Source organism: Berghia stephanieae, chromosome 6, assembly GCF_034508935.2.
Source record: "Berghia stephanieae isolate SIO BIC M18660-M18661 chromosome 6, UCSD_Bste_1.3, whole genome shotgun sequence".
Taxonomy (NCBI): Eukaryota; Metazoa; Mollusca; class Gastropoda; order Nudibranchia; family Aeolidiidae; genus Berghia; species Berghia stephanieae.
In genome coordinates, this window is record NC_088365.1 from 23,921,594 (window position 1) to 23,943,023 (window position 21,430).

Genomic DNA, 21,430 nt, shown 5'->3' on the forward strand with positions numbered 1-21,430 from the left:
ACAAAGCGAAAGACATGGAAAAGTCTTTTATTTTGTAACGGTTTCAATAATTTATGATACAATACATTTACAGAAAAAGTATTACTACACACGTTTTGTCAAAAAACAAGTTTCATTTACTTTATGAAGCTCTAGAAGAAAAGATTTTATTTTCTCACATTTTGGTCAGAAAAAGTATACTTTACATCTTTTGGTCAGACAAATGTTAATTCGCAAAATTTTGCCTGGAAAATTTTGTTAATACAATTTTTCCTGAAAACTTTTATTTCAGTGGTTTTGACGTTCCTACAATTTTGTCAAAAGAATATTCTAAGTATATAATTTTTGACCCCCTAAAAAATTGTTTACTTCATATATTTGGCCAGAAAACATTCATACATTTTTGCTGGCAAACGTTCATACAATTCCTAACCAGAAAACTTTTACTTCACACATTTTGATTAGAAAATTAAATTTCATACAATTTTTTGATAGAATGACAATTTGGAGAGAATATGTATTCTGATCTCATAACCGTTGGTCATAATATTATTATATTTTGGTCAGAAAACATTTACTTTACACATTTCGACCAGAAAAAATTTAATTTCATACAATTTTTGACAGAAAATTTTCATTTCATAATTGGGTCAGAACATTATTACTTTTCACATTTTGATTGGAAGACGTCCATTTCAGACAATTTGGTCGGAAAATTATTGCTTCACATATTTTTGTTAGAAATAATACTTTATTCATAAACTTTATCAAGATACTACTACTACAAACATTTTGGTCTAAAAACATTTCATTGCATAGATTTTGGATAGAAAGTATTCATTTCATACATTTTTACACGCATACTTTTATTTTATAAATTTTGGTCAAAAAATCTTTTACTTCACTCATTTTGACCACAAAACTTTTAATTTTTATTTTATTTTATTTTTTTCACCAGACACTATTTTGATCAAAAAACTTTAGTTTCATACATTTTTGTCATACAGTTTGTATTTCATAAACTTTGACCTGAAAATGATTACTTCTCAAATGTTGGTAAGAAAACTTTAACTTCACATATTTAGCCAACAATGTTTTACTTCAAATGTTTTGGTTAGAAAAATTGTTGCTATCAAGCTTATATTTTATAAATTTTAGCTTAAAAAAAAATCAATTACATCACACACATTTTGGCTTTGAAAAAAATTAATTTCTTAGGTTCAATTGATACATATTCTGTCCTGAAAACTTTTATTCAATAAATTTTGACCGTCTTGTAAATCGCCATTAGGTATTACTACGCATTTGACAGATGTTTTTGTATGATATTACACTACCGCCTAAAAGACTGCACGTCTACGTCTTACACATTTGGGTGTTACTGATCATTTGGGTTATCATCTTAAAAAATATAGCAGCTGTTAGGACAGCGTTTCACTGGGATAAAATATATAATCTGCTCAGATCGATAACATTTGAGGGAAAAACACCTGCTGTTATCTAAAAGTGTTGTGGTATCAAATATCTAAAAACTTCGACAATGTTACTGGAGAAGTACAGTAAATATAGTGTCAAACCCTGAAAATGTGCGTTAAAAACATTCATGGTTTAATGTCATAAATAGAGATAATGTATACCTGGTTCATAAAATTTACTATTCCTACACAACATTTTTGTTACATTTTCAATTAGGTTATGTCTTGGTATGATAACCATAATATAGGACATGAAGTGATGGAATTGAATTTTCTTTTTTTTTTTTCATCAAAATCTATTTCACGAAGTGAGTAACTTGGCAAGGACATGTTATTGTATTAAGTAATTGATCAATCAATATTGTGTATTGTAATGATTGTTGTGTTTCATTTATCTAATTCTTGCTGCGAAAAAAAATTCAAGTCCATGATACAAAACACGAAACCCGCCGCATGTTGAAAATGATGGGTACAAGTATTGTATCAGACAAGAATATTTTTTAATAAAAAGCAGTCAAGTTAAATAAGTCCGTGTGTTAAAAGTTGTTGAGGTTTTACAAAAGCTTTTGTCATCAATTCTTTTTAGTTTTGATTCAGATGTAAATTTTTCATTAACCCAATCAAAGTGTTTACAAAAATGATATTGGGTAAAGAGAATATGACTGTAAAACATGATATTGGGTTTAACTGTGTGGGCACATGGACATTGCTTATCGGTCGTATTTCTATTTAATTGATCCTACGTGAAATTTCAATGAAAACATTCACCTCCTATTGCACCCATCTACTAGTCGTATTCACATAGTGAAGAGGCTTTAATTGGTCGATGGACAGATTGTCTAACTACCATACCAAAACGTCTTGATTTCGAATTCATGTTCTAATCTCTATACCGGAGGTTCCTACAATATCAACATTGTCTACGGGGATTGTATTAAGTGTATGACGTCATCTCATTTATTTTACCAGACCTAGACAAGAACGCGACCTACTTTAATTGCATTATATAAAATTCTCCGTTGTCTTATTTTAAAAAATAAAGCAAATGGCATTTAAGACGGAAATTACAAACTACAAGACCCGCTTTAGAAAAATGACCCAAGAACAAAAACAACACAACCATACATGATAATTCTTCCATCCCAGTACAGTAAATCACTGGAAAAACTACATAATTCTTTAAAATTGATTGTTTGAGACGACAAGGGTGACAGCAAACAGACACTTTGTTGCTAAATTCACCAATTAACCATGTGTCGATTTCATATGGTGATCCCTTTCGTTTAACTATTAAACAAAACTTATCATGATTAAATCTGTATAGAGATATGACACCTATTTTAAGTCAGTTTGAACCTATAATTATTTAAAAAATATATCAACATTGATTACCGCGAGTAATATTGTGCGTGACATCGTGTTATTTCGGACATTTTCGTATTTAAGATTCACAGACATCACCAAATCAGGACAATGCAACTACTAACGTGTCTGTGATTACGGTTTATTAAGTCCAGATCATAATTTGTTAATTCGAAAAATAGTCGTTTGGTATCATCGATTCTAAAATCCATTTTCAAAGAGAGGAGGGGAATACGAAGAAAGGGGATTTGACTGACATGGTATCTACTTTAATCTGTTTTTCTATTAACAGTAATCTGAATCGAATAAAAGTGTTCATCATAATTTCAGTGCTGAGTTCACTTCTTGAAACGAAACGAATGTATTTGTTACACCCTGCACTATCTTTGATTTATCTCGTCTTTGTTTGGTGGGTAAATTATCTTTACGGTCGCATCATTGGACACGCGTGATAATTATTTTTTAATGAACATTTATTTATTTCAAGATATTTTTAAGTTAAATAAGGGAATATTATTTTTGATGCTAGAAATTTTAAATTCATGGTGCGATGATAATGGTGAGGTCACACAAAATAAAATGAGATATTTAGAATGTAGTGTCCAATGAGGCGAGATAATCAAAATTACAGTCACAGTTACTTAAGTTGATAGTATAGTATTTTTTTTCTATAACGTTTTCGCGAAGTCTTGTGATGAATGACTAAATAACTCGAACTAATTATTTAGAGCAGCTGTATTCCATTTATTGAATTAGACTGTAAAATATGAAGAAGGAGGGGGGTTACACTTGGAGATGATCGTTGTTAACAAATCATCATTGTCAATTGGGTGATAACACGAACGGAATATAGATGTACCAATAAGACGTGACGCGTGAACGAAGATTATTCCCCTGCCTATCTATCGCACAAAAATGTCTCAAGTTCAAATCCGAATAGAGATGCGAGATCTATTATGAGTAATTTTGAACCTATGATTATTATTATTCTAAAATATATCAACATTGTTTAAAGTGAGTGTTATTAACTTATGTGACGTTGCATCTTCGTATCTATTCACAGACATTGCATTAGGACAATGACATTAAAACATGGACTTTTTGTTATCTATTTTTAAAATCTTATCAATATAGCTATCGCACATCTAAAACGGAAATAATTACAAAGTGTGTAAAACACACAACAATAATACAATCAACACAAGGATTAGATATATCTTATACTATAACACAATTACACTATAATAAAATAATCATAATACATATTAAACAAATTAACAACGGTTTCTCCTGCGCATGTATGTTAAGAAATAATTACAAAGTGTGTAAAACACACAATAATACAATTTTAAAAATAACTACAAAGTGTGTAAAACACACGGCAATAATAAAATTAACACACGTTTTACATATATCTAATACTATAACAAACTTACACACTACTATAATAAAATGATAATACATATTTTACAATTTAATAACGGTTTCTCCTACACATGTATATTAACGACATTAATAATTACAAAGTGTGTAAAACACACAATAATACAATTAAAAATAACTGCAAAGTGTGTACAACACACAACAATAATACAATTGACACACCTATTACACATGTGTAATACTATAACACACTTACACACTATTGTTATAAACTGCTGATCATGCAATATTTTTATTTAACAATTTAACAACGGTTTCTCATGCTTTTTATATTACTACTAAATTACGTTCTAACACACAAAACTATCTGTAATCTTTAACGGTTTTTGTCTGTTTCATATAATTAAGTGAGAACTTAATTTTTTGTTTTAATCATGCTTAAAATTGATTTTTGAACATAATGACATTTTTTTTAGTTTTGAGGCAAAGACGTGAATTTCGTTCCTTCTTCTGTAGTCTGATTGATATAAGTTAGTGAGAACTAATCACTAACAGGCGTTCTAAAATGATAACAAAGAGTTGAGTTGAGTGACGTGAATTTCATTCCTTCTGCAGTCTGACTGATATAATTTAGTGAGAACGAATAATTAAATAGTTCTTCTAAAAACAATGACAAAGAGATGAGTGACGTCACTTCTGTTCCATTTATTTATAGATGTTTTTTGTTCCATCTATTTATAGATATTGTTTGTTCCAGCTATTTATATATAGTTTTTGTTCTATCTATTTATATATATTTTTGTTCCGTGTATTTATAGATATTTTTGTTCCATCTATTTATATATATATTTTTGTTCTATCTATTTATAGATATTTTTGTTCCATCTATTTATAGATATTTTTGATCCATCTATTTATAGATATGATTGGGAAAGACGACACTGAGCAAATCAACACGGACATTCTCCTGACACAGATGAACATGATTCGTGACGACTGGGCACGCTATAAGATGGATCCCATTCTTAGAAAGGACCAGAGGGTAATCGGGTTCAACCGTAGCCATCGTTAACTTATAGATAGTATGCGATTGGCTAAGAAGCTCACAACATTGCCAACCGGAAGGATAACGGACAAACACACAATACTCTGTGTAACCATGAATTTTTTATAGTCTGGTTAATGCAGTTCAGTGAGAATTACTCATTCATGTGGATAGCAAAAAAAAAAAACAATAGCAAAGACCAGTCTGACGTCAACATCATTCTATCTATAGCCTGACACTGACCCAAATATGACAAATTCTACAGTCAGGCCATGCGTTTACGGAGTCTAAGGGTGGACCAGATGCGGACATCAGATGTTTAAAGGTGATATGGAAAGAAATGTGAAATTTTAAGTGTTTATCGATTTTTAGAATTGTGTATCGAATCACCACGAATCATTAGAAAAGCACATTCTGCAGACAAGGGTAGACGGCAAGAGAGGAAGAGGTAGACCAACAAGAAGCTGGGAACAAGATATATGTGAATGGCTGGGAATGACAGCAACTCAAGCAAGTAGACTGGCGGAAAACCGTAATCTGTTTCGCAAGAAAGTTCGGGAAGCAACGTCCTACGCAGGATCAGCTGACTAGATGATGGTATCGAATCTCATCAATTCAACATAAAAACTTGTTCTTAAACCCTTTGGTGTTTGGGGGAAATCCGATTTACTATATATAGAACAGTAGAAAAAACACTATGAGGAGTAGATTTTGACGCGTAATTAATATAAATAGATAAATAAAATAAAACAAAATTATTTTTATTCATCCTTTAGGGGAAATTTGTCTCTAGGGTTTAATCCAAGGGAAGACTGGAATAACTCAGGCGTCAGTGCAGCGCCGCAAATTGAGCTCGGGCGAGGTGAATTGCTCAAGGCCACAAAGCGCAGCTGCGGGTAATTGAACTCGGTACCTTTCGGGTACGAAGCAAAGGCCGTACCACTGAGCCTAATGTATGTAATAAATGGCTATGTGGTCTTGTGATATGACACTCGCTTTCGGATCGGAAGGTCCTGGGTTTGAGCCTTGCTCGGCGCATAGCTGAGTCCTTGGAACAGATTCTTTACTCACATTCTCTCACCGTATTTAGGTGTGAAATGAGTACCTGGTCGTTTACAGAGTTGTCTCTGTCCGAGAAATTGTAATATCGCCTAATAAGCGCCATGTCACGTCCTACATGTTAAGTGTTGCTGTTGGCCAGGGATCCCTTGTAGGGCGCTTTTAGCACGTTTAGTGGATATTGCGCTATATAAAGCTAAAAAAGCTCAATTTCTCGGTTTGTCAGCATTGGTCTCATATCCACGAATGTTGCCTTTACAAGAGCTATCCTATTTTTAACGTCCCCTGTACATTTTCTATCTTCTGTAATTATTGAACCCGCACCTGAAACTATAAAGAGGAGAAGGTGGAAATGGACTGGACATGGCCTCAGAGTGGATTCGAGTGCCATATCCAGCATAGCCCTCAGAAGACCCCCCCCCCCCCCCCCCAGGGAATTAGAAGAAGGGGACGCCCGTTGGAGACCCGGAGGAAGAGCATCGATAGAGATATGAAAGCTAGTGGATGATCTTGGGGACAGATGACAAAAATGGCCTTCAACTGAGGAAGATGGCGTTCCACCGTGCCAGCCTTATGTGCTGATTAAGCACCAAGAGGATAAGTAAGTAAGTAAGTAAAGAACTGAACAAATATCTATGAAAGGTATCAGACAAGCAAGACAGAAAAAAAAAACAAGAAAAAAAAACATCCCAAAAAATCAGTCGACCTCCACTGGGGATCGAGCCTCAGACCTTCTGATTACCGATCAGACGTGCTACAATTACCTTTCATATCTCTCTCGATGCTCCTCCTCCAGGTCTCCAATGGGGAGGGCCCTTCTTCTCGTTCCCTGGTGGGGGTTCACCTGGAGGCTATCCTGTGAATAGCACTCGAATCCAGTCCGAGGACATGCCCAGTCCATTTCCACTCTCTCCTCTTTACAGCTTCAGACACGGTAATCAGAAGGTTTAAGATTCGATCCCCAGTCGATATCGACCAGTTTTTTGGGTTGGCTTTTTTTTTTCTTGCCTTGTCTCGCGATTTCATACACACTTGATCCGATCTTTATCTTATACCACTGCCTGCTCTTTAATTTATTAAATTGATAAGTAAGTGATTGTTGATCCCAGCTATCTAATTTTCTTGATCCGTTTTAATTTCCAACCATTTACTTTTATAATTCACCAGAAATACCTAGAAGAAAGAATGAAAAGGGAGACCCTACCACAGTTCCTAAATAAAATGGAGCAGGGCCTGGCTGTCAGCAAGACTGGATACATCCTTGGAGGCGATGTGAGTTCTTTTCATATTTGTCACCCACCGTCTCAAAACGTAAGAGCTAAAAACAAGAGGTGCCTAAATGAGTCAATAAAATGGAGAGAAAGATAAAGGGAGTAAATTATGTGACTCATATCTAAGGGAAGAACACAAAACAGAAATGCCTGTGGCATTTGTTTTGTGTTATTCACTTTTTTTTTGGTATGTTTTTTTTTTTTTTTTTTTTTTTTGTTTTTTTTTTGTTATTGTATTTTTTTTCGATGACGACGATGTTACTAGTGTGCATCTGTGTGAGTGTGTCTATGTCAATATTGTATTGTTATAAATGTGTAACCAAATGACAAATTGCCACTTTTTGGAGGACAATAAAGGTTTATTATTATTATTATTATTATTATCTAATTATTATTATTATTATTATTATTATTATTATTATTTATTATTATTATTATTTATTATTATTATTATTATTATTATTATTATTATTATTATTATTATTATTATTATTATTATCATTATTATTATTATTATTATTATTATTATTATTATTATTATTATTATTATTATTAGTCACATTTACTCCCTTTATTATTTTCGACGTAAGAGCTCTGGGGTTAGTTTTGAGTTTTGGTAGGAAATTTGTTCGAAATTTTAAGGATTTGTGTGTTACAATTTCAATTTTTTTTGCATTTCTGGTAGTGTTATATTACACATTATTCCACACCTCTCCCTAAATTGCAACGCGTAATGATATCAAGTTTACAAAATATTTTGTAACGTCAGATTATCAAACGTTGAATTTCACTAAAATTAGATTTTTTGAAAAAAAGAAGTATTATTTAGAGGTCTAAATATTTTTGATGATGCTCTGACAGCTCTTTTTGTGAAACGCTCCATTAACAATAATAAAGATAAAAAGTAACTATACTATTATATGAAAACAAAAAATCAGCTTCGCTGTTAAGGCGTTAAAACACCATGTACTACGTCATCAGGCGACCCGCCTCTTTCACCTTCCCCCATGCCCCTCCCCAAATCCCTTATCCCTCCAATCTCGGAATTTCCTGCTGGATGGGAATTGTTTTCTCTCTCGTTTAATTAAAACCCAAGTAATCGGGTAGCTTATTTACATATGGATGTGAATTGGTTTGAAAGCCTTTCAGCTCCGAGTTCTGATTCAATGTTTAATGTTCAAGGGTCTTCCGGACAGCGAGTTGTTCCAGTGTCCCGCCACAGCTCTAGTCCCAAACCAACAGTACCACTTCATGTAAGAAGATTCATGACGCCTGTTGGGGATATTAATCGTACAATTATTTTGGGACAGAGACAATGCTGTTAACGGCCAGGTATTAATGTTACACATGACTACGATGAGAGATTGTGAGTAAAGAGCCTTTTTCAAGGACTCAACTATGCGCCGCTCGGGACTCGAACCCAAGACCTTCCGATCCGAAGGCGAGTGTCATATTATTAGATAGAACAAATAGCCACACTTAAGAATGTTTTCTGTATATTTTTGTTTATTCCACTTCAATATATTTATTCTATCATTTCTCGCGCCATAAAAACTTGACTTTTTTCTTTTTATAATTTCCAGCTAACTGTTGCCGACTTGGCGTTGTTTGATCTCGTGGATGCAGCCCTGCTGGACACACCATCTCTCCTGGCCAGTTTCCCAAAGATCTCTGACCATCGAAGCAAGATAAGAGCCCTTCCAAAACTGTCTCCATATCTCTCATCCAGGCCTTTCACCAAGAGATAAATTACATGATACATTGGATTCAATCAAGGAGAGAAAAAGACAGACTCTAACGCCTCCACCTCAATAGGCACAATGTGTATGTGTTTATGTGCTTGTGTGTGTGTGTGTGTGTGTGTCTGTGTGTTTGTGTGTGCGTGCGTGGGCTCGGAGAAAGCTGGAAGAAAGATAGATATATACACAGATAGATAGACAGATATATGTATATATAGAGTGAGGGACCGTGGAGAGATAGATAGATAGAGATAGAGAGAGAAGGAGAGAGATAAATAGATAGATAGATATATTGATATATATATATATATATATATATATATATATATATATATATATATATCCTTTCTTTAAAAAATATAGCATTGTGGAGAACATTGTGCTTATTTGAGTCAATAAAAAAATTGACACGGCGCACAACTCTACTGAAAGATTTGAAAAGTGGAAATGTATTTTTTACAGATAGATAAACAGATAACTTGATTTCCTTTTATAATTTAAAGTCAGTTTGAAAGTTCGTTGAGTCAAACAGATATCATAAAATATGTACCAACGACGACACTTGACTCCCAAAATCAACTAATTTTGTCACTGTAAAAAGTTGTCAATTTGCGTCATCTATTTATGACATCGAGTATTATTATTACTTCCGTTGTGTTGTTGATTTAGCGGATTTCAGTCGCCATTTTGATTCTTTTTTACTATTAGGGTTAGCTCGAGAGGTTAGTCATAAGTGTTATTAAAGGTGCTAGGGTGTTTGTTTTTCCATAAGTTAAGTAAAGGGGAGACATTCCGAAAGCTCCTACATCCCCAGTATTCTTTAAATTTGTATTTTCACTGTTGATATTTTGTCAGGCATTTATTTATTCAGTTAGTCATTATATAGAAGTATTTTTAAAACTCTAGAACAAACCTGCAGTCCGAGAGTTGTTTTTTTCTATTAGGGTTAGCTCGAGAGGTTAGTCATAAGTGTTATCAAATGTGCTAGGGTGTTTGTTTTTCCATAAGTTAAGTAAAGGGGAGACATTCCGAAAGCTCCTACATCCCCAGTATTCTTTAAATTTGTATTTTCACTGTTGATATTTTGTCAGGCATTTATTTATTCAGTTAGTCATTATATAGAAGTATTTTTAAAACTCTAGAACAAACCTGCAGTCCGAGAGTTGTTTTTTTTTTCTATTAGGGTTAGCTCGAGAGGTTAGTCATAAGTGTTATTAAAGGTGCTAGGGTGTTTGTTTTTCCATAAATTAAGTAAAGGGGAGACATTCCGAAAGCTCCTACATCCCCAGTATTTTTTAAATTTGTATTTTCACCGTTGATATTTTGTCAGTCATTTATTTATTCAGTTTGTCATTATATAGAAGTATTTTAAAAACTCTAGAACAAACCTTGATAGATTTGTGAAAGTTTAACATTTCCTTATTTGACCATTGTTTTGATTTTCGGCCGCCATTGTGATTTGTTAAGTATTGAAAGGTAGTGCAAAGCAGTCCGAGAGTTGTTGTTTTCTATTAGGGTTAGCTCGAGAGGTTAGTCATAAGTGTTATTAAAGGTGCTAGGGTGTTTGTTTTTCCATAAGTTAAGTAAAAGGGGAGACATTCCGAAAGCTCCTACATCCCCAGTATTCTTTAAATTTGTATTTTCACCTTTGATCTTTTGTCAGGCGTTTATTTATTCAATTTGTCATCATTTTTTCTATTAGGGTTAGCTCGAGATCGGAGGATTTTTTTTTATATAAGGGTTAGTCATAAGTCTTATTAAAGTGCTAGGGTGTTTGTTTTTCCTATTGGGGTTAATTAAAGGTACTAGGTTGAATTTTTTCTTTGGGTTAGTTGAGGGAATATATTATTAAAGTTGTTTCCCTTTGTAGGGGCTTTCGGAAGGCCTCCCAAGTAAAGCGTAGTAAAGACTTGGGACGTATTGATATAGATATCTACTGACTGATAAACCAAAATCATGCCAAATAAAGCATGGCAGCGACGACAAGCACGTCAATTAAAATTTGCATTCAGAACTAGATCTACTAATACTACTACGACTACTACTTCCGCTACTTCTACTACTAATACTAATAATACAGAAACTGCTCCTCAACAAAATGTAGCTCAAACAGTCGAAATTACATCAGCTGCAGATCAAGAACAGGATACAACTACAATACCTCTTATCTCACCACACAACACAGGACGCATGAACAAAGTTTGTTGTTTTTGTTCAGCAAAACTATGGCACGGTGAATCAACCTCGCTATGCTGTGCCAACGGGGAAGTATCACTGGCACCTTTACAACCCCTTACGGATAATATAAAGAGTCTTTACACGGGTAACGACACAAATTCTAAGCATTTTCGAGAACACATCCGTGCTTACAATTCTATGTTTGCATTCGCCTCCTTGGGTGTACACGAAGATTTCTTGCCTCCTGGGATATACTGTTTCCGAGTTAGTGGTACCGTCTACCATAGAATGGTCATATTCAACCCAACAGTGATAATGATAGACCAAAATTTGCCCAACTTTACATTTATGACACTGAACACGAAATTCAAAATAGGCTTTTTTGGAATAGAAGTCTTAAGACTGATATTTTGACAACTATATCTACCATCATGGCTACTGTTAGTCCCTTTGTTGAATTATATAAGCATGCCGCTGCAGCTATTGAAGATGCTGGAGATCAAGGGAAGGATATTAGAATGGTGCTGCGAGCAGATTCATCAAAAAATCCCCGTAGATATAATTTACCGACTGCTTCAGAAGTTGCTGTTTTACTCCCAAATAACGCTAACAACTGTAGTAACCGGAGGGATATTGTATTATACCTCAAATCAGATGACCATCCAAACCAACAGTCAATTATGCGTATCAGTGAAACACATCCTCACTTTGATCCGTTGCATTATGTGCTCTTCTTTCCAAAAGGAGAAGAAGGTTGGGTGCCCAACATTAAATTCAACAGAAAGCGAACCGGTCAGGTCAGTCCATCATTATTTTATGCTTATCGACTTATGGAGAGAGATAGTTTTAATGTAATCTTGCACGGAGGTCGTCTCCTGCAACAATATTGTGTTGATCAGTATGCTAAAGTTGAAGAGCAACGCCTGCAATACATTCGATTTAATCAACAGTCATTACGAGCAGAATTGTATCAAGGACTGGTGAATGCAGTGTATTGAGGTGACGCACATGGAGCTACAGTAGGGACCAAAATTGTTTTACCATCTTCATTCACAGGGGGTCCAAGAAACATGCTCCAATTATACCAAGATGCAATGTCAATTGTTCGCAGATATGGTAAACCAGACTTATTCCTTACTGTGACCTGTAATCCATGTTGGCCAGAGATAACAAATGAACTGCATTCACGACAAACAGCTGCAGACCGACCAGATTTAGTCGCAAGGGTCTTTAAAATGAAATTAGGGGCATTGATTGAAGAGATAATTAAAAAAGAACTTTTTGGCAAAGTCTTAGCATATGTGAAGGTCATTGAATTTCAAAAGAGAGGCCTACCACATTCTCACATCCTGATTATCCTTGATCGCAGTGCCAAACCCATAACTACTCAAGATATTGATAGGTTGGTGTGTGCAGAAATTCCACAAAACAAAACATTACAGAATTTAGTTTCAAAACACATGATGCATGGTCCCTGTGGCCTGGCCAATCCCAACAGTCCATGCATGAAAGATGGCAAGTGTTCCAAGAGATTTCCAAAATCATTCAGTGAGACGACACATACAAATGACTCCACTTATCCCCTGTATCAGAGACGTAATGATGGAAAATCAATCTTCAAAAGAGGAATTGCCCTTGACAATAGATGGGTTGTCCCATATAACCCGTATCTCCTCAGCAGATATATGGCACATATCAATCTTGAGGTGTGCAACAGCATAAAAGCGGTGAAATACATGTATAGGTATGTGTACAAAGGACATGATAGAGTCATGGTAGAATTCCAAGGGGAACAAGATGATGAAATTAGGAGATTTGTTGATGTACGTTATGTTTCAGCAAGTGAATCTTGCTGGAGATTATTCCAATTTGACATGCAAGACCGATACCCGGCAGTCCAACGTTTAGCTTTGCACTTGGAAAACCAGCAGTCTGTAACTTACAGAGAAGGGTATGCGGAAAAAGCTGTAAGGAGACTGAAAGACACCACACTAACAGCATGGTTTAAGGAGAATGCAATAAACCGTGAGGCTAATACTCTACTGATATGCCGGAACATTACACGTTGGATAGTAGAACGTGCATTTGGAAGAAGAGACAGAGAAACCGCCTGGCAATCGGTAGAATGTACAGCGCCCATCCAGCAGAAGGGGAGCGCTTCTTTCTTAGATTATTGCTGCAGCATGTAAGGGGAGCAAAATCATTTGAAGACCTAAAGAGATCAGAAGTAGGAACATTACACCATACTTTTCGACAGGCCGCGTCTGCTATGGGTTTATTGGAGGACGATGATGAGTGGATAAACTGCATGGCAGAATCAGCATTTGTTGCATCAGCAAGTCAACTCCGACAGCTTTTTGTCACGATTTTGATCTTTTGCAACCCCACAGATCCTTTTTCCTTATGGAATACTTTTCAAGACCAGCTAGCTGAAGATTACTCTCATGTTGAAAGTATGACTGCTGAAGCTTGCGTTAGTAAGACACTTGAAGACGTTAACAGGCTTCTTATGATTCACAATAGATCATTAAAAGATTATCAACTGCCTGAGCCTACAGAATCATACGCAACTGCCTGTCAAGTATGGGATCCAAATGAGCAACGACAAATTGCTCACAGTCGAAAAATGAAGATGAATCATGACCAACAGTTAGCATTTACTGCCATTTTGGAAGCAATTGACGTACCTGAACAAGACCGGGTGAATAATGTCTTCTTCATCGATGGCCCTGGTGGAACTGGCAAAACCTATGTATATAACACGCTACTTGCAGAAATCAGAGGTCGAGGACTTTCAGCTACACCTGTTGCATCATCTGGAATTGCTGCAGAATTATTGCACGGTGGTAGAACAGCACATTCAACGTTCAAAATTCCAATTCCAATAACGGATAACAGCACCTGTAGCATCAGTCGCCAATCAGACACAGCTAAGTTACTAAAGAGTAGTTCTCTCATAATTTGGGATGAAGCACCTATGATGGACAGGCGTGTATTTGAATGTGTGAGCAGGACATTTTGTGACATAACAGGCAGTTCAAAACCTTTTGGGGGCAAATTGGTTGTACTTGGAGGGGATTTTCGGCAAATTCTACCTGTTGTTAACAAAGGAAGTGAAGCCGATATATTAAGTGTCACACTTAACAAGTCAATTATTTGGAATTTTGTCACCATTTTTCACCTGAACAAGAACATGAGGGTTACTGATGACATAACTGTTTTGCAAATTGGCTTCTCCGCATCGGAAATGGTACAGAGCCGGTTTTCAGCGAAATAGGAAAGTATTCTGTTAAATTACCTACAGCGCTATGCCTTCCTGAAAATGACCCAGAATGCTTGATAAATGCTTATACAATGATTTGAATCTGAACTTTGCGGATGAACGTTATCTATCAGAGAGAGCAATTTTGACTACAACCCATGAAAATGTTGACAAAATAAATGCAGCCGTTCTGTCCAGGTTGACCTCATCAACTGAACAAATTTACCGCAGTGCTGATTCCATTCAAAGTGACTCTGACATCAACTTATACCCGATTGAATTCTTGAACGAACTTACACCTCCCGGACTTCCTCCACATGCATTACATTTGAAAGCCAACACGTCAGTCATGCTGCTTAGAAATATAAATCCTAAATCAGGCCTCCTAAATGGCACCCGTTTGTTAATAATTAAATTAGGTTCAAAAGTATTAGAAGCCAAGATAATTACCGGTAGTAGAGCTGGCGACATAGTGTTTATCCCTAGAATCAATCTGACGACAACAACGGATTCGGGCTTACCATTTATTCTAAATAGAAGACAGTTTTCGGTACAATTGTCATATGCAATGACAATTAACAAGTCTCAGGGGCAGACATTAAGCAAGGTGGGGATTTTCTTACCACAACCGGTATTCACACACGGACAACGGTATGTTGCTGTGTCACGGGTCAGAGGCTATAGTGGCTTACACTTCATGTTGGGCCACACAGAAAAATCAACCGAAGATATACCGAATTACACAGACAACGTTGTTTACCAATCTGCCCTCATTAAATGATGGTGAGTACAGTTTCGAATGAAAATAGTTCTTTCCCCGCGAAATTGCGGGCTTTTTACTAGTATATATATATATAGATAGATAGATAGATAGATAGATAGATAGATAGATAGATAGATAGATAGATAGCGAGAGAGAGAGAGATAGATAGATAGAGAGAGAGAGAGAGAGAGAGAGATATATATATATACATACTTGTTCCATACTTTATTTGATTTGGGAAGGGAAAATACTCCAGCTCCAAGCAAACCGTTCAAGGTAGCAATCATCACTGTAACAAGTTCCATGTTTAACCCCACCCCCTAACAAATCGTTCAAGGTAGCGATCATCACTGTTACAAACTCCATGTATACCCGCACCCCCAACAAAATGTTCAAGGTAGCGATCATCATTGACACAGTCCTATGTATGCATTATTTTGGCATTTCTCCATCTGTTCGAACCGTATTTCTTTGTCAATAGCACATGAAAAATTAAGGAAAATATTCTTGAACCTTTTCGATGACCTAAAACTAAATTAAGGGGACTTAATGTACTTAATTAGACGCCTCACTCCGTCTGAAGTATTTGTCTTCGACGAACCCCCCCCCCCCCCCTCCCCTCCCCATTACATCTTGTCTGTCTTCGTGCCATCTTCTCGGCTTCTCTCCATGTCAAGCCCACAATATTTAGATTATCCATCAATGCCTTCCCCCAGTTCTTAGGCACCCCTCATTTCCTCGTTCCCTGCGGGTTCTGTGAAAATTAAATATTACCTGCCTGGTAATATTTGTTGCAGGCCTTCCCAGAGTGTTTGCCCAGCCATATCCATCTCCTCCTCTTAATTTCTACCTCTATTTCTTCTTGGCCTGTCATTTTCCATAGATGGAAAGTCAAGGGGACGGAAAGGACTTAATGGCAAAGAATATTTTGATTGGTTAATCCTTAATAACGCTCGAATCATCAATTCAAGGAACTCAGTTTTCCGTTACGGCTGTGACATGTCCCCTCTGGAAGAAGTTACTCCAAATTGTATTGTTAAGTAGAGCTGTGAAGACCCGGGATTTTTTCACCAGGTACCCGGGTGCGAGTAGGGAATCGTAGGAATCGGCAACATGCTTCCTGGATAATCGGATCGTAAGAATCGACCAACATTTTCTGAAAAAATAGGAACAAGACCTACTAATTTTATATTCGAAGGTAACAACAATACAACTGATTGTAATATCTTCGTTAATATTTAGTTTGCGGAAAAGAATTGAATGAAAACAAATTGAAGAAACAATGGGTGCCAGAGTAAGAGCTGGCATCAAGTGGATAGAGGAAGGAGAAGGTACCAACAATACAAGTGATTGTAATTCCTTCGTGACTATTTAGTATAGACGCTATAAACTAGTCTTGGCTATAATAATTCTTTCACTGAAATTGAGTATATATAAATATAATTGAATATTATCATTAGGGGACAGCGTGGATCAGCGGTACGGTCCCCAAAAGGTACCGAATTCGACTACCCGCTTCGATGTGTAGCCTTGAGGAAGTCACCCTCGCCCTAGCTCACTTGCGGCGCTGCACTGCGGCTGACGCCTTGGTTATTTAAGTCTTTCCTTGGGATAGACCCTAAAGACATTTTTCCCTTGGGGAAGAATTAAAAAATTGAGCTTTGATACAACGCAATATCCACTAAACGTGCACAAAGCGCTCTACAAGGGGTCACTGGTCAATAGCAACATTTAACATGTAGACAGGACATGACGCCTGTTAGGAGCTATTACAAATTTTTCGGACAGAGATAACACTGTTAACGGCAGGCACTCATTTTACAACTGAGTACGGTAAGAGAATGTGAGTAAAGAACCTTCTCCAAGGACTCAACTATTGGCCTATCCGAAAGCGAGTGTCAAACCACTAAGCCATATAGCCGCATCAATTTTTTTATAATTTATACATAAGGCTGATGATAGGTTTTCATTTCCTTTATTCAAACACTTAAAAAAACAACTTTTACAGTTGACACAATTTATGTAAAAAAATATACTTCTAAGCCCAATAATGCATTCAGAGATGAGTAAATGACGATGAGCAGAAAAAGGTTTAAAAGTATAAATTGCGCAGCCCAAGCGAGTAGGTTTTGATCAGACCATTCCATTTTATACCCTATATTAATCAGTTCCCACAATTCCTTCAAACCACTCCTCCTACTGATTTTGACCGCCCCAAGTCAGTCTAAACCGGCCCCCTAAAAGTAAAGGCGAATCATAGTCAACTCAAAACGTTAAATCTCTAAATATTAATGCTAAACCCAGCTTTTTATGATATAATATTATTTTGATAAATGTCTGTTTCCATGCACAAACACCAAAACTAATAGGCTTGAACAGTCGTGACGTCACTTCCCTCGTAATGACGCATAGTAGCTTAGTAACTGGTTCTAAACTATCGGAACAATGCCGGACGACCTTATGAAATACTTCTCCGACGAGCATAAATTTATATCCAGAGGAGAAAAACATTTTAAATCTGATCACGTTTTAACTTTTATACATTCTGATCACATGACATGTGAAAAAGTTCTAGCCTGCATGAATGATAGAAATTACCGATTTTCTTTGTTTAGAACCAAGCTACTCGTTGCTGGGCGGATGTAACATCAGACTATTGAATACCATTAAGAAGAGAGTAATTTTCTAACAATCAACACGATGAGCAATCCTTTAAATTGGACATAAAACTGACCCAAACCCATCAAATATTAACCAAGTTTCATTGAAATGAGTGCATCGTAAACTCATTTTAAATAATTGATCATGTTTTCCATTTGAATTTTTGGGGGGAAATTAAATAAGAAAGCAAATAAGAGATCATAAGAGAAAAATGCATAGTATAAATACATACTATTACTTGTGCGGAAGTACGTTTGTAAAATGTAGTTCATTCTTTTGAAAGGCATGCATACATATACAACTACTAGACATGCATAAATATAGAGTGAATAAAATATTTTGCTTGTAATAAACATGACTTATCAATTTCCATTATTTGTTTGTTTGCTTTTGTTTTTAAGGGTTTTACGGCGCTTACAACACGTTTAGGTCAGATGAGCGCGAGTAAAAAGGGAGAATGTGGGATAGTAAAAAGTTCTAGAATTACAATTAAAGTACCCAAGAAAAGGTAAGACAAAGGGGAATGGTACAAATAGGGAATCGGTGAATATTCCAAGAGCATACCATCAATTTAATTAGTTTTAGATCACCTATAAGTCTCATCCAGACACGAGCACAGGTCCTTACTCAGAGGAATACACTTAAATGCTTACATTATAAATTCAAAACAATTAATATAATGATGCATAACAGAGAGATAAATGACAATGAAAAAAATATCATCTCCCAAAACAATAACTATACATTTGACTGTTTCCCTCCCAGCTAGGGTATCTGACCACGGCCAGGACAAAACCAAGTAATCTGATTCCAAGTCAAAGACAGAAAGCAATTGGAAAACAGATATAGGGGGATAGAAGGCACTGTATGTACCTCCCTGCCCACTATGGGAGGTCAGGAACCCCAAACCAGAGAGAGCATAAGACACAAATGCATAGTATAAATACATACTGTTACGATTGCAATAAGCGATAGTACATTTGCAAAATGTAGTTCATTCATTTGAAAGGCATGCATACATATACAATTATATAGACATACATAGATATAGAGAGTGAATAAAATATTTTTGTTTTTAATAAAAATTGAGCTTTTTTGAGCTTTTATATGGCGCAATATCCACTAAACGTTGGGTCCCTGGTCAACAGCAACATTTAACATGTAGGACGAGACATGACGCCTTTTAGGCGATATTACAAAAAAAAATTCTGGACACTGCAACGCTGTGAACGATCAGGTACTCATTTCACACCTGAGTACGGTGAGAGAATGTGGATAAAGAGCCTTCTCCAATGACTCAACTATGCGCCGAGCGAGGCTCGAACCCAGGACCTTCCGATCCGTCTTCTTACGGTACCAATCGAAAACACTTATATTATTCACTCCACACACTAGTTCTAAATGACATGAATTAATCATAACACAATTAAATTCCACAGCTATAAGATCGTCAGAAGCAATTCGTACCCTCGTTCAGAAAAGAGATCCCGCTAAGTATTATATTAAATTCTGGTCACAGCAGTCTGGCCAAGTCTCCAGCCATAATGAGAGAGAAAGAAGGAGATGGCTTATGCATCCTCTATTTAACTCAAGATCATGGCGGTTTGGGTCTTTGGCAAGGACCAACAAGGTCCATGAATTTTAGATTCTAGATTTTGACTGGTTATTTAGCGGGAACCTATTACATTCATAATTTTTAGACTCTAGATTATTATTTGACTGGTCCATCCAGAAGTGATATTAGCGAAGTCATATATGCAGTAATCTTAAGCAGAAATTGGGTATCATAATCGTAGTTATTTAGCAAAAACCAATTACAGTCCACTCTGGATAATAGCAACACATTATGATACCCGCCTATCTAATTCTGCTTAATATTAGGTGGGCATCATAGAGCGAGAAGTTGTTTTATGACCAGCTTTCAATCATTTTTTAAGCAAAGGGAAGGTTAAAGACAGGGCGATAGTTTTTTAGATTTTATTTGTCAAGATTAGCCTTTTTTCTGTAAGTGTTTAGTTCACTCAGTTTAGTAAATATCAGGCACGGCACCCAGTTTAAGTGATTTGTTCATAATGAAAGTAATCAAGTAGTCCATCAGAACCATTAGGCCCATGGAGCCGGAGTTTATTCTGGTTTCTTTAGCGTGAAACTGACAATAGCAATTTCTTGCTATCTTTGGATAGGACGCTAGTCTATTGCAAAGTACTTCCCGCCAGATTTAACAGACCCAGCTACCCATTCACTTCTGGATAGACAGGGGATCAGAAAAAAATCTTGACTGCACCCGGGATCGATCTCAGTCCCTTTGTGCGTGAAGCGAGTGCTCTACCAATTGAGCTATCGGGACCCCATGACGAGAGTAATGGATGGTTTAAATTTAGGACTTTAACGAGCTATTCTTGTACCAGTCTTTAATTAAAACAAGTGTTTATAACCAAAAGAATGTGATACTTATTATTATACCCAACTCTCCTTTGTTTGTTTTGTTTTGTTTTTAAAGGTTTGACGACACCTGCAACACATTAAGGTCATATCAGCGCCAGTAAAAAGGGAGAAAATGGCCTAGTAAAAAGTTCTAGAAATACAATTAAAGCATCCAAGAAAAATGAAGACAAAAGGGGAATTGGTTCAAATAGGAAACAGATGTAGATTCCAAGAGCACACTATCAAAATACTTAGAGATCACCTAAAAGTCTCATCCAGACACAAGCACAGGTCCCCACTAAGAGGAATACACTCAAATGTTTACAAATCATATATGATATATATACAAAACATAATACGGTGCATAACAGAGAGATGATTTACAAGGGGAAAAAATATCATCCCCCAAAACTAACTAGACATTTGACTGTCTCCCTCTCAGCCAGGATATCTGGCCAGGGGTAGGACAAAACCAAGTAATCTCATTCCAAGACAAAGACAGAAAACAAGTTGGAAAACAGATATAGGGGGATAGAAGACACAATATGTACCTCCCTGCCCACTATGGGAGGTCAGGAACCCCACCGAGAAAGAAAATGTAGTGGACACTGCGCAAATATAGCTTCATTGAGGAAAGAGAACAGATCTAAATAGATTCAAACAATTATCTGTCATTTGTTTTCAACAATAATAATTTATTTAATTAATAAAAGTTTTAATTTTAAATATTTAAATTATTTAATTTAATTAATTTATAGCCAATCACAATTATAGTATAGCATTAAAGCACACACAAGATTTTCATGAGCTTTTCTAGTGAAAGTCTTGA

At 36.0% G+C, this 21,430-nt stretch overlaps 4 protein-coding genes across 6 annotated transcripts in view; all 4 read left to right on the plus strand.

Annotated features, from left to right (window-relative positions):
- The window catches only part of LOC144975656 (glutathione S-transferase class-mu 28 kDa isozyme-like), a 20,180-nt gene extending 10,596 nt beyond the window's left edge, over positions 1-9,584 (plus strand). For all 3 annotated transcript variants that reach the window (XM_078919842.1, XM_078919844.1, XM_078919843.1), the window contains 3 exons: positions 5,120-5,241; positions 7,471-7,575; positions 9,158-9,584. In XM_078919842.1, the coding sequence (XP_078775968.1) occupies positions 5,120-5,241; positions 7,471-7,575; positions 9,158-9,322 (392 nt within the window). In that variant the 3' untranslated portion in view covers positions 9,323-9,584. The remainder of the gene's footprint in view (positions 1-5,119; positions 5,242-7,470; positions 7,576-9,157) is intronic.
- A 2,338-nt stretch (positions 9,585-11,922) lies between these two features.
- On the plus strand, positions 11,923-12,489 carry LOC144975806 (uncharacterized). The gene has a single exon (XM_078919993.1). The coding sequence runs from the start codon at positions 11,923-11,925 to the stop codon at positions 12,487-12,489; it is 567 nt and encodes a 188-aa protein (XP_078776119.1).
- A 72-nt stretch (positions 12,490-12,561) lies between these two features.
- LOC144975807 (uncharacterized) lies at positions 12,562-13,680 on the plus strand. Its single transcript, XM_078919995.1, has one exon. It carries the CDS (start codon positions 12,562-12,564, stop codon positions 13,678-13,680), a length of 1,119 nt encoding a protein of 372 aa, XP_078776121.1.
- Positions 13,681-13,760: 80 nt separating this feature from the next.
- On the plus strand, positions 13,761-19,822 carry LOC144975808 (uncharacterized). Its single transcript, XM_078919996.1, has 2 exons — positions 13,761-14,337; positions 19,617-19,822. The coding sequence occupies exons 1-2, from the start codon at positions 13,761-13,763 to the stop codon at positions 19,820-19,822; spliced, it is 783 nt and encodes a 260-aa protein (XP_078776122.1).
- The last annotated feature ends 1,608 nt before the right edge of the window (positions 19,823-21,430 follow it).

Bases quoted from the DNA above. Each gene is read 5' to 3' on its own strand.
- LOC144975806 (XM_078919993.1), top strand. From the start codon at position 11,923: ATGGCTACTGTTAGTCCCTTTGTTGAATTATATAAGCATGCCGCTGCA.
- LOC144975808 (XM_078919996.1), top strand. From the start codon at position 13,761: ATGGGTTTATTGGAGGACGATGATGAGTGGATAAACTGCATGGCAGAA. The intron at 14,338-19,616 runs GTAGAACAGCAC...TAAATTCCACAG, and splicing joins TGCAGAATTATTGCACGGTG to CTATAAGATCGTCAGAAGCA.
- LOC144975807 (XM_078919995.1), top strand. From the start codon at position 12,562: ATGCTCCAATTATACCAAGATGCAATGTCAATTGTTCGCAGATATGGT.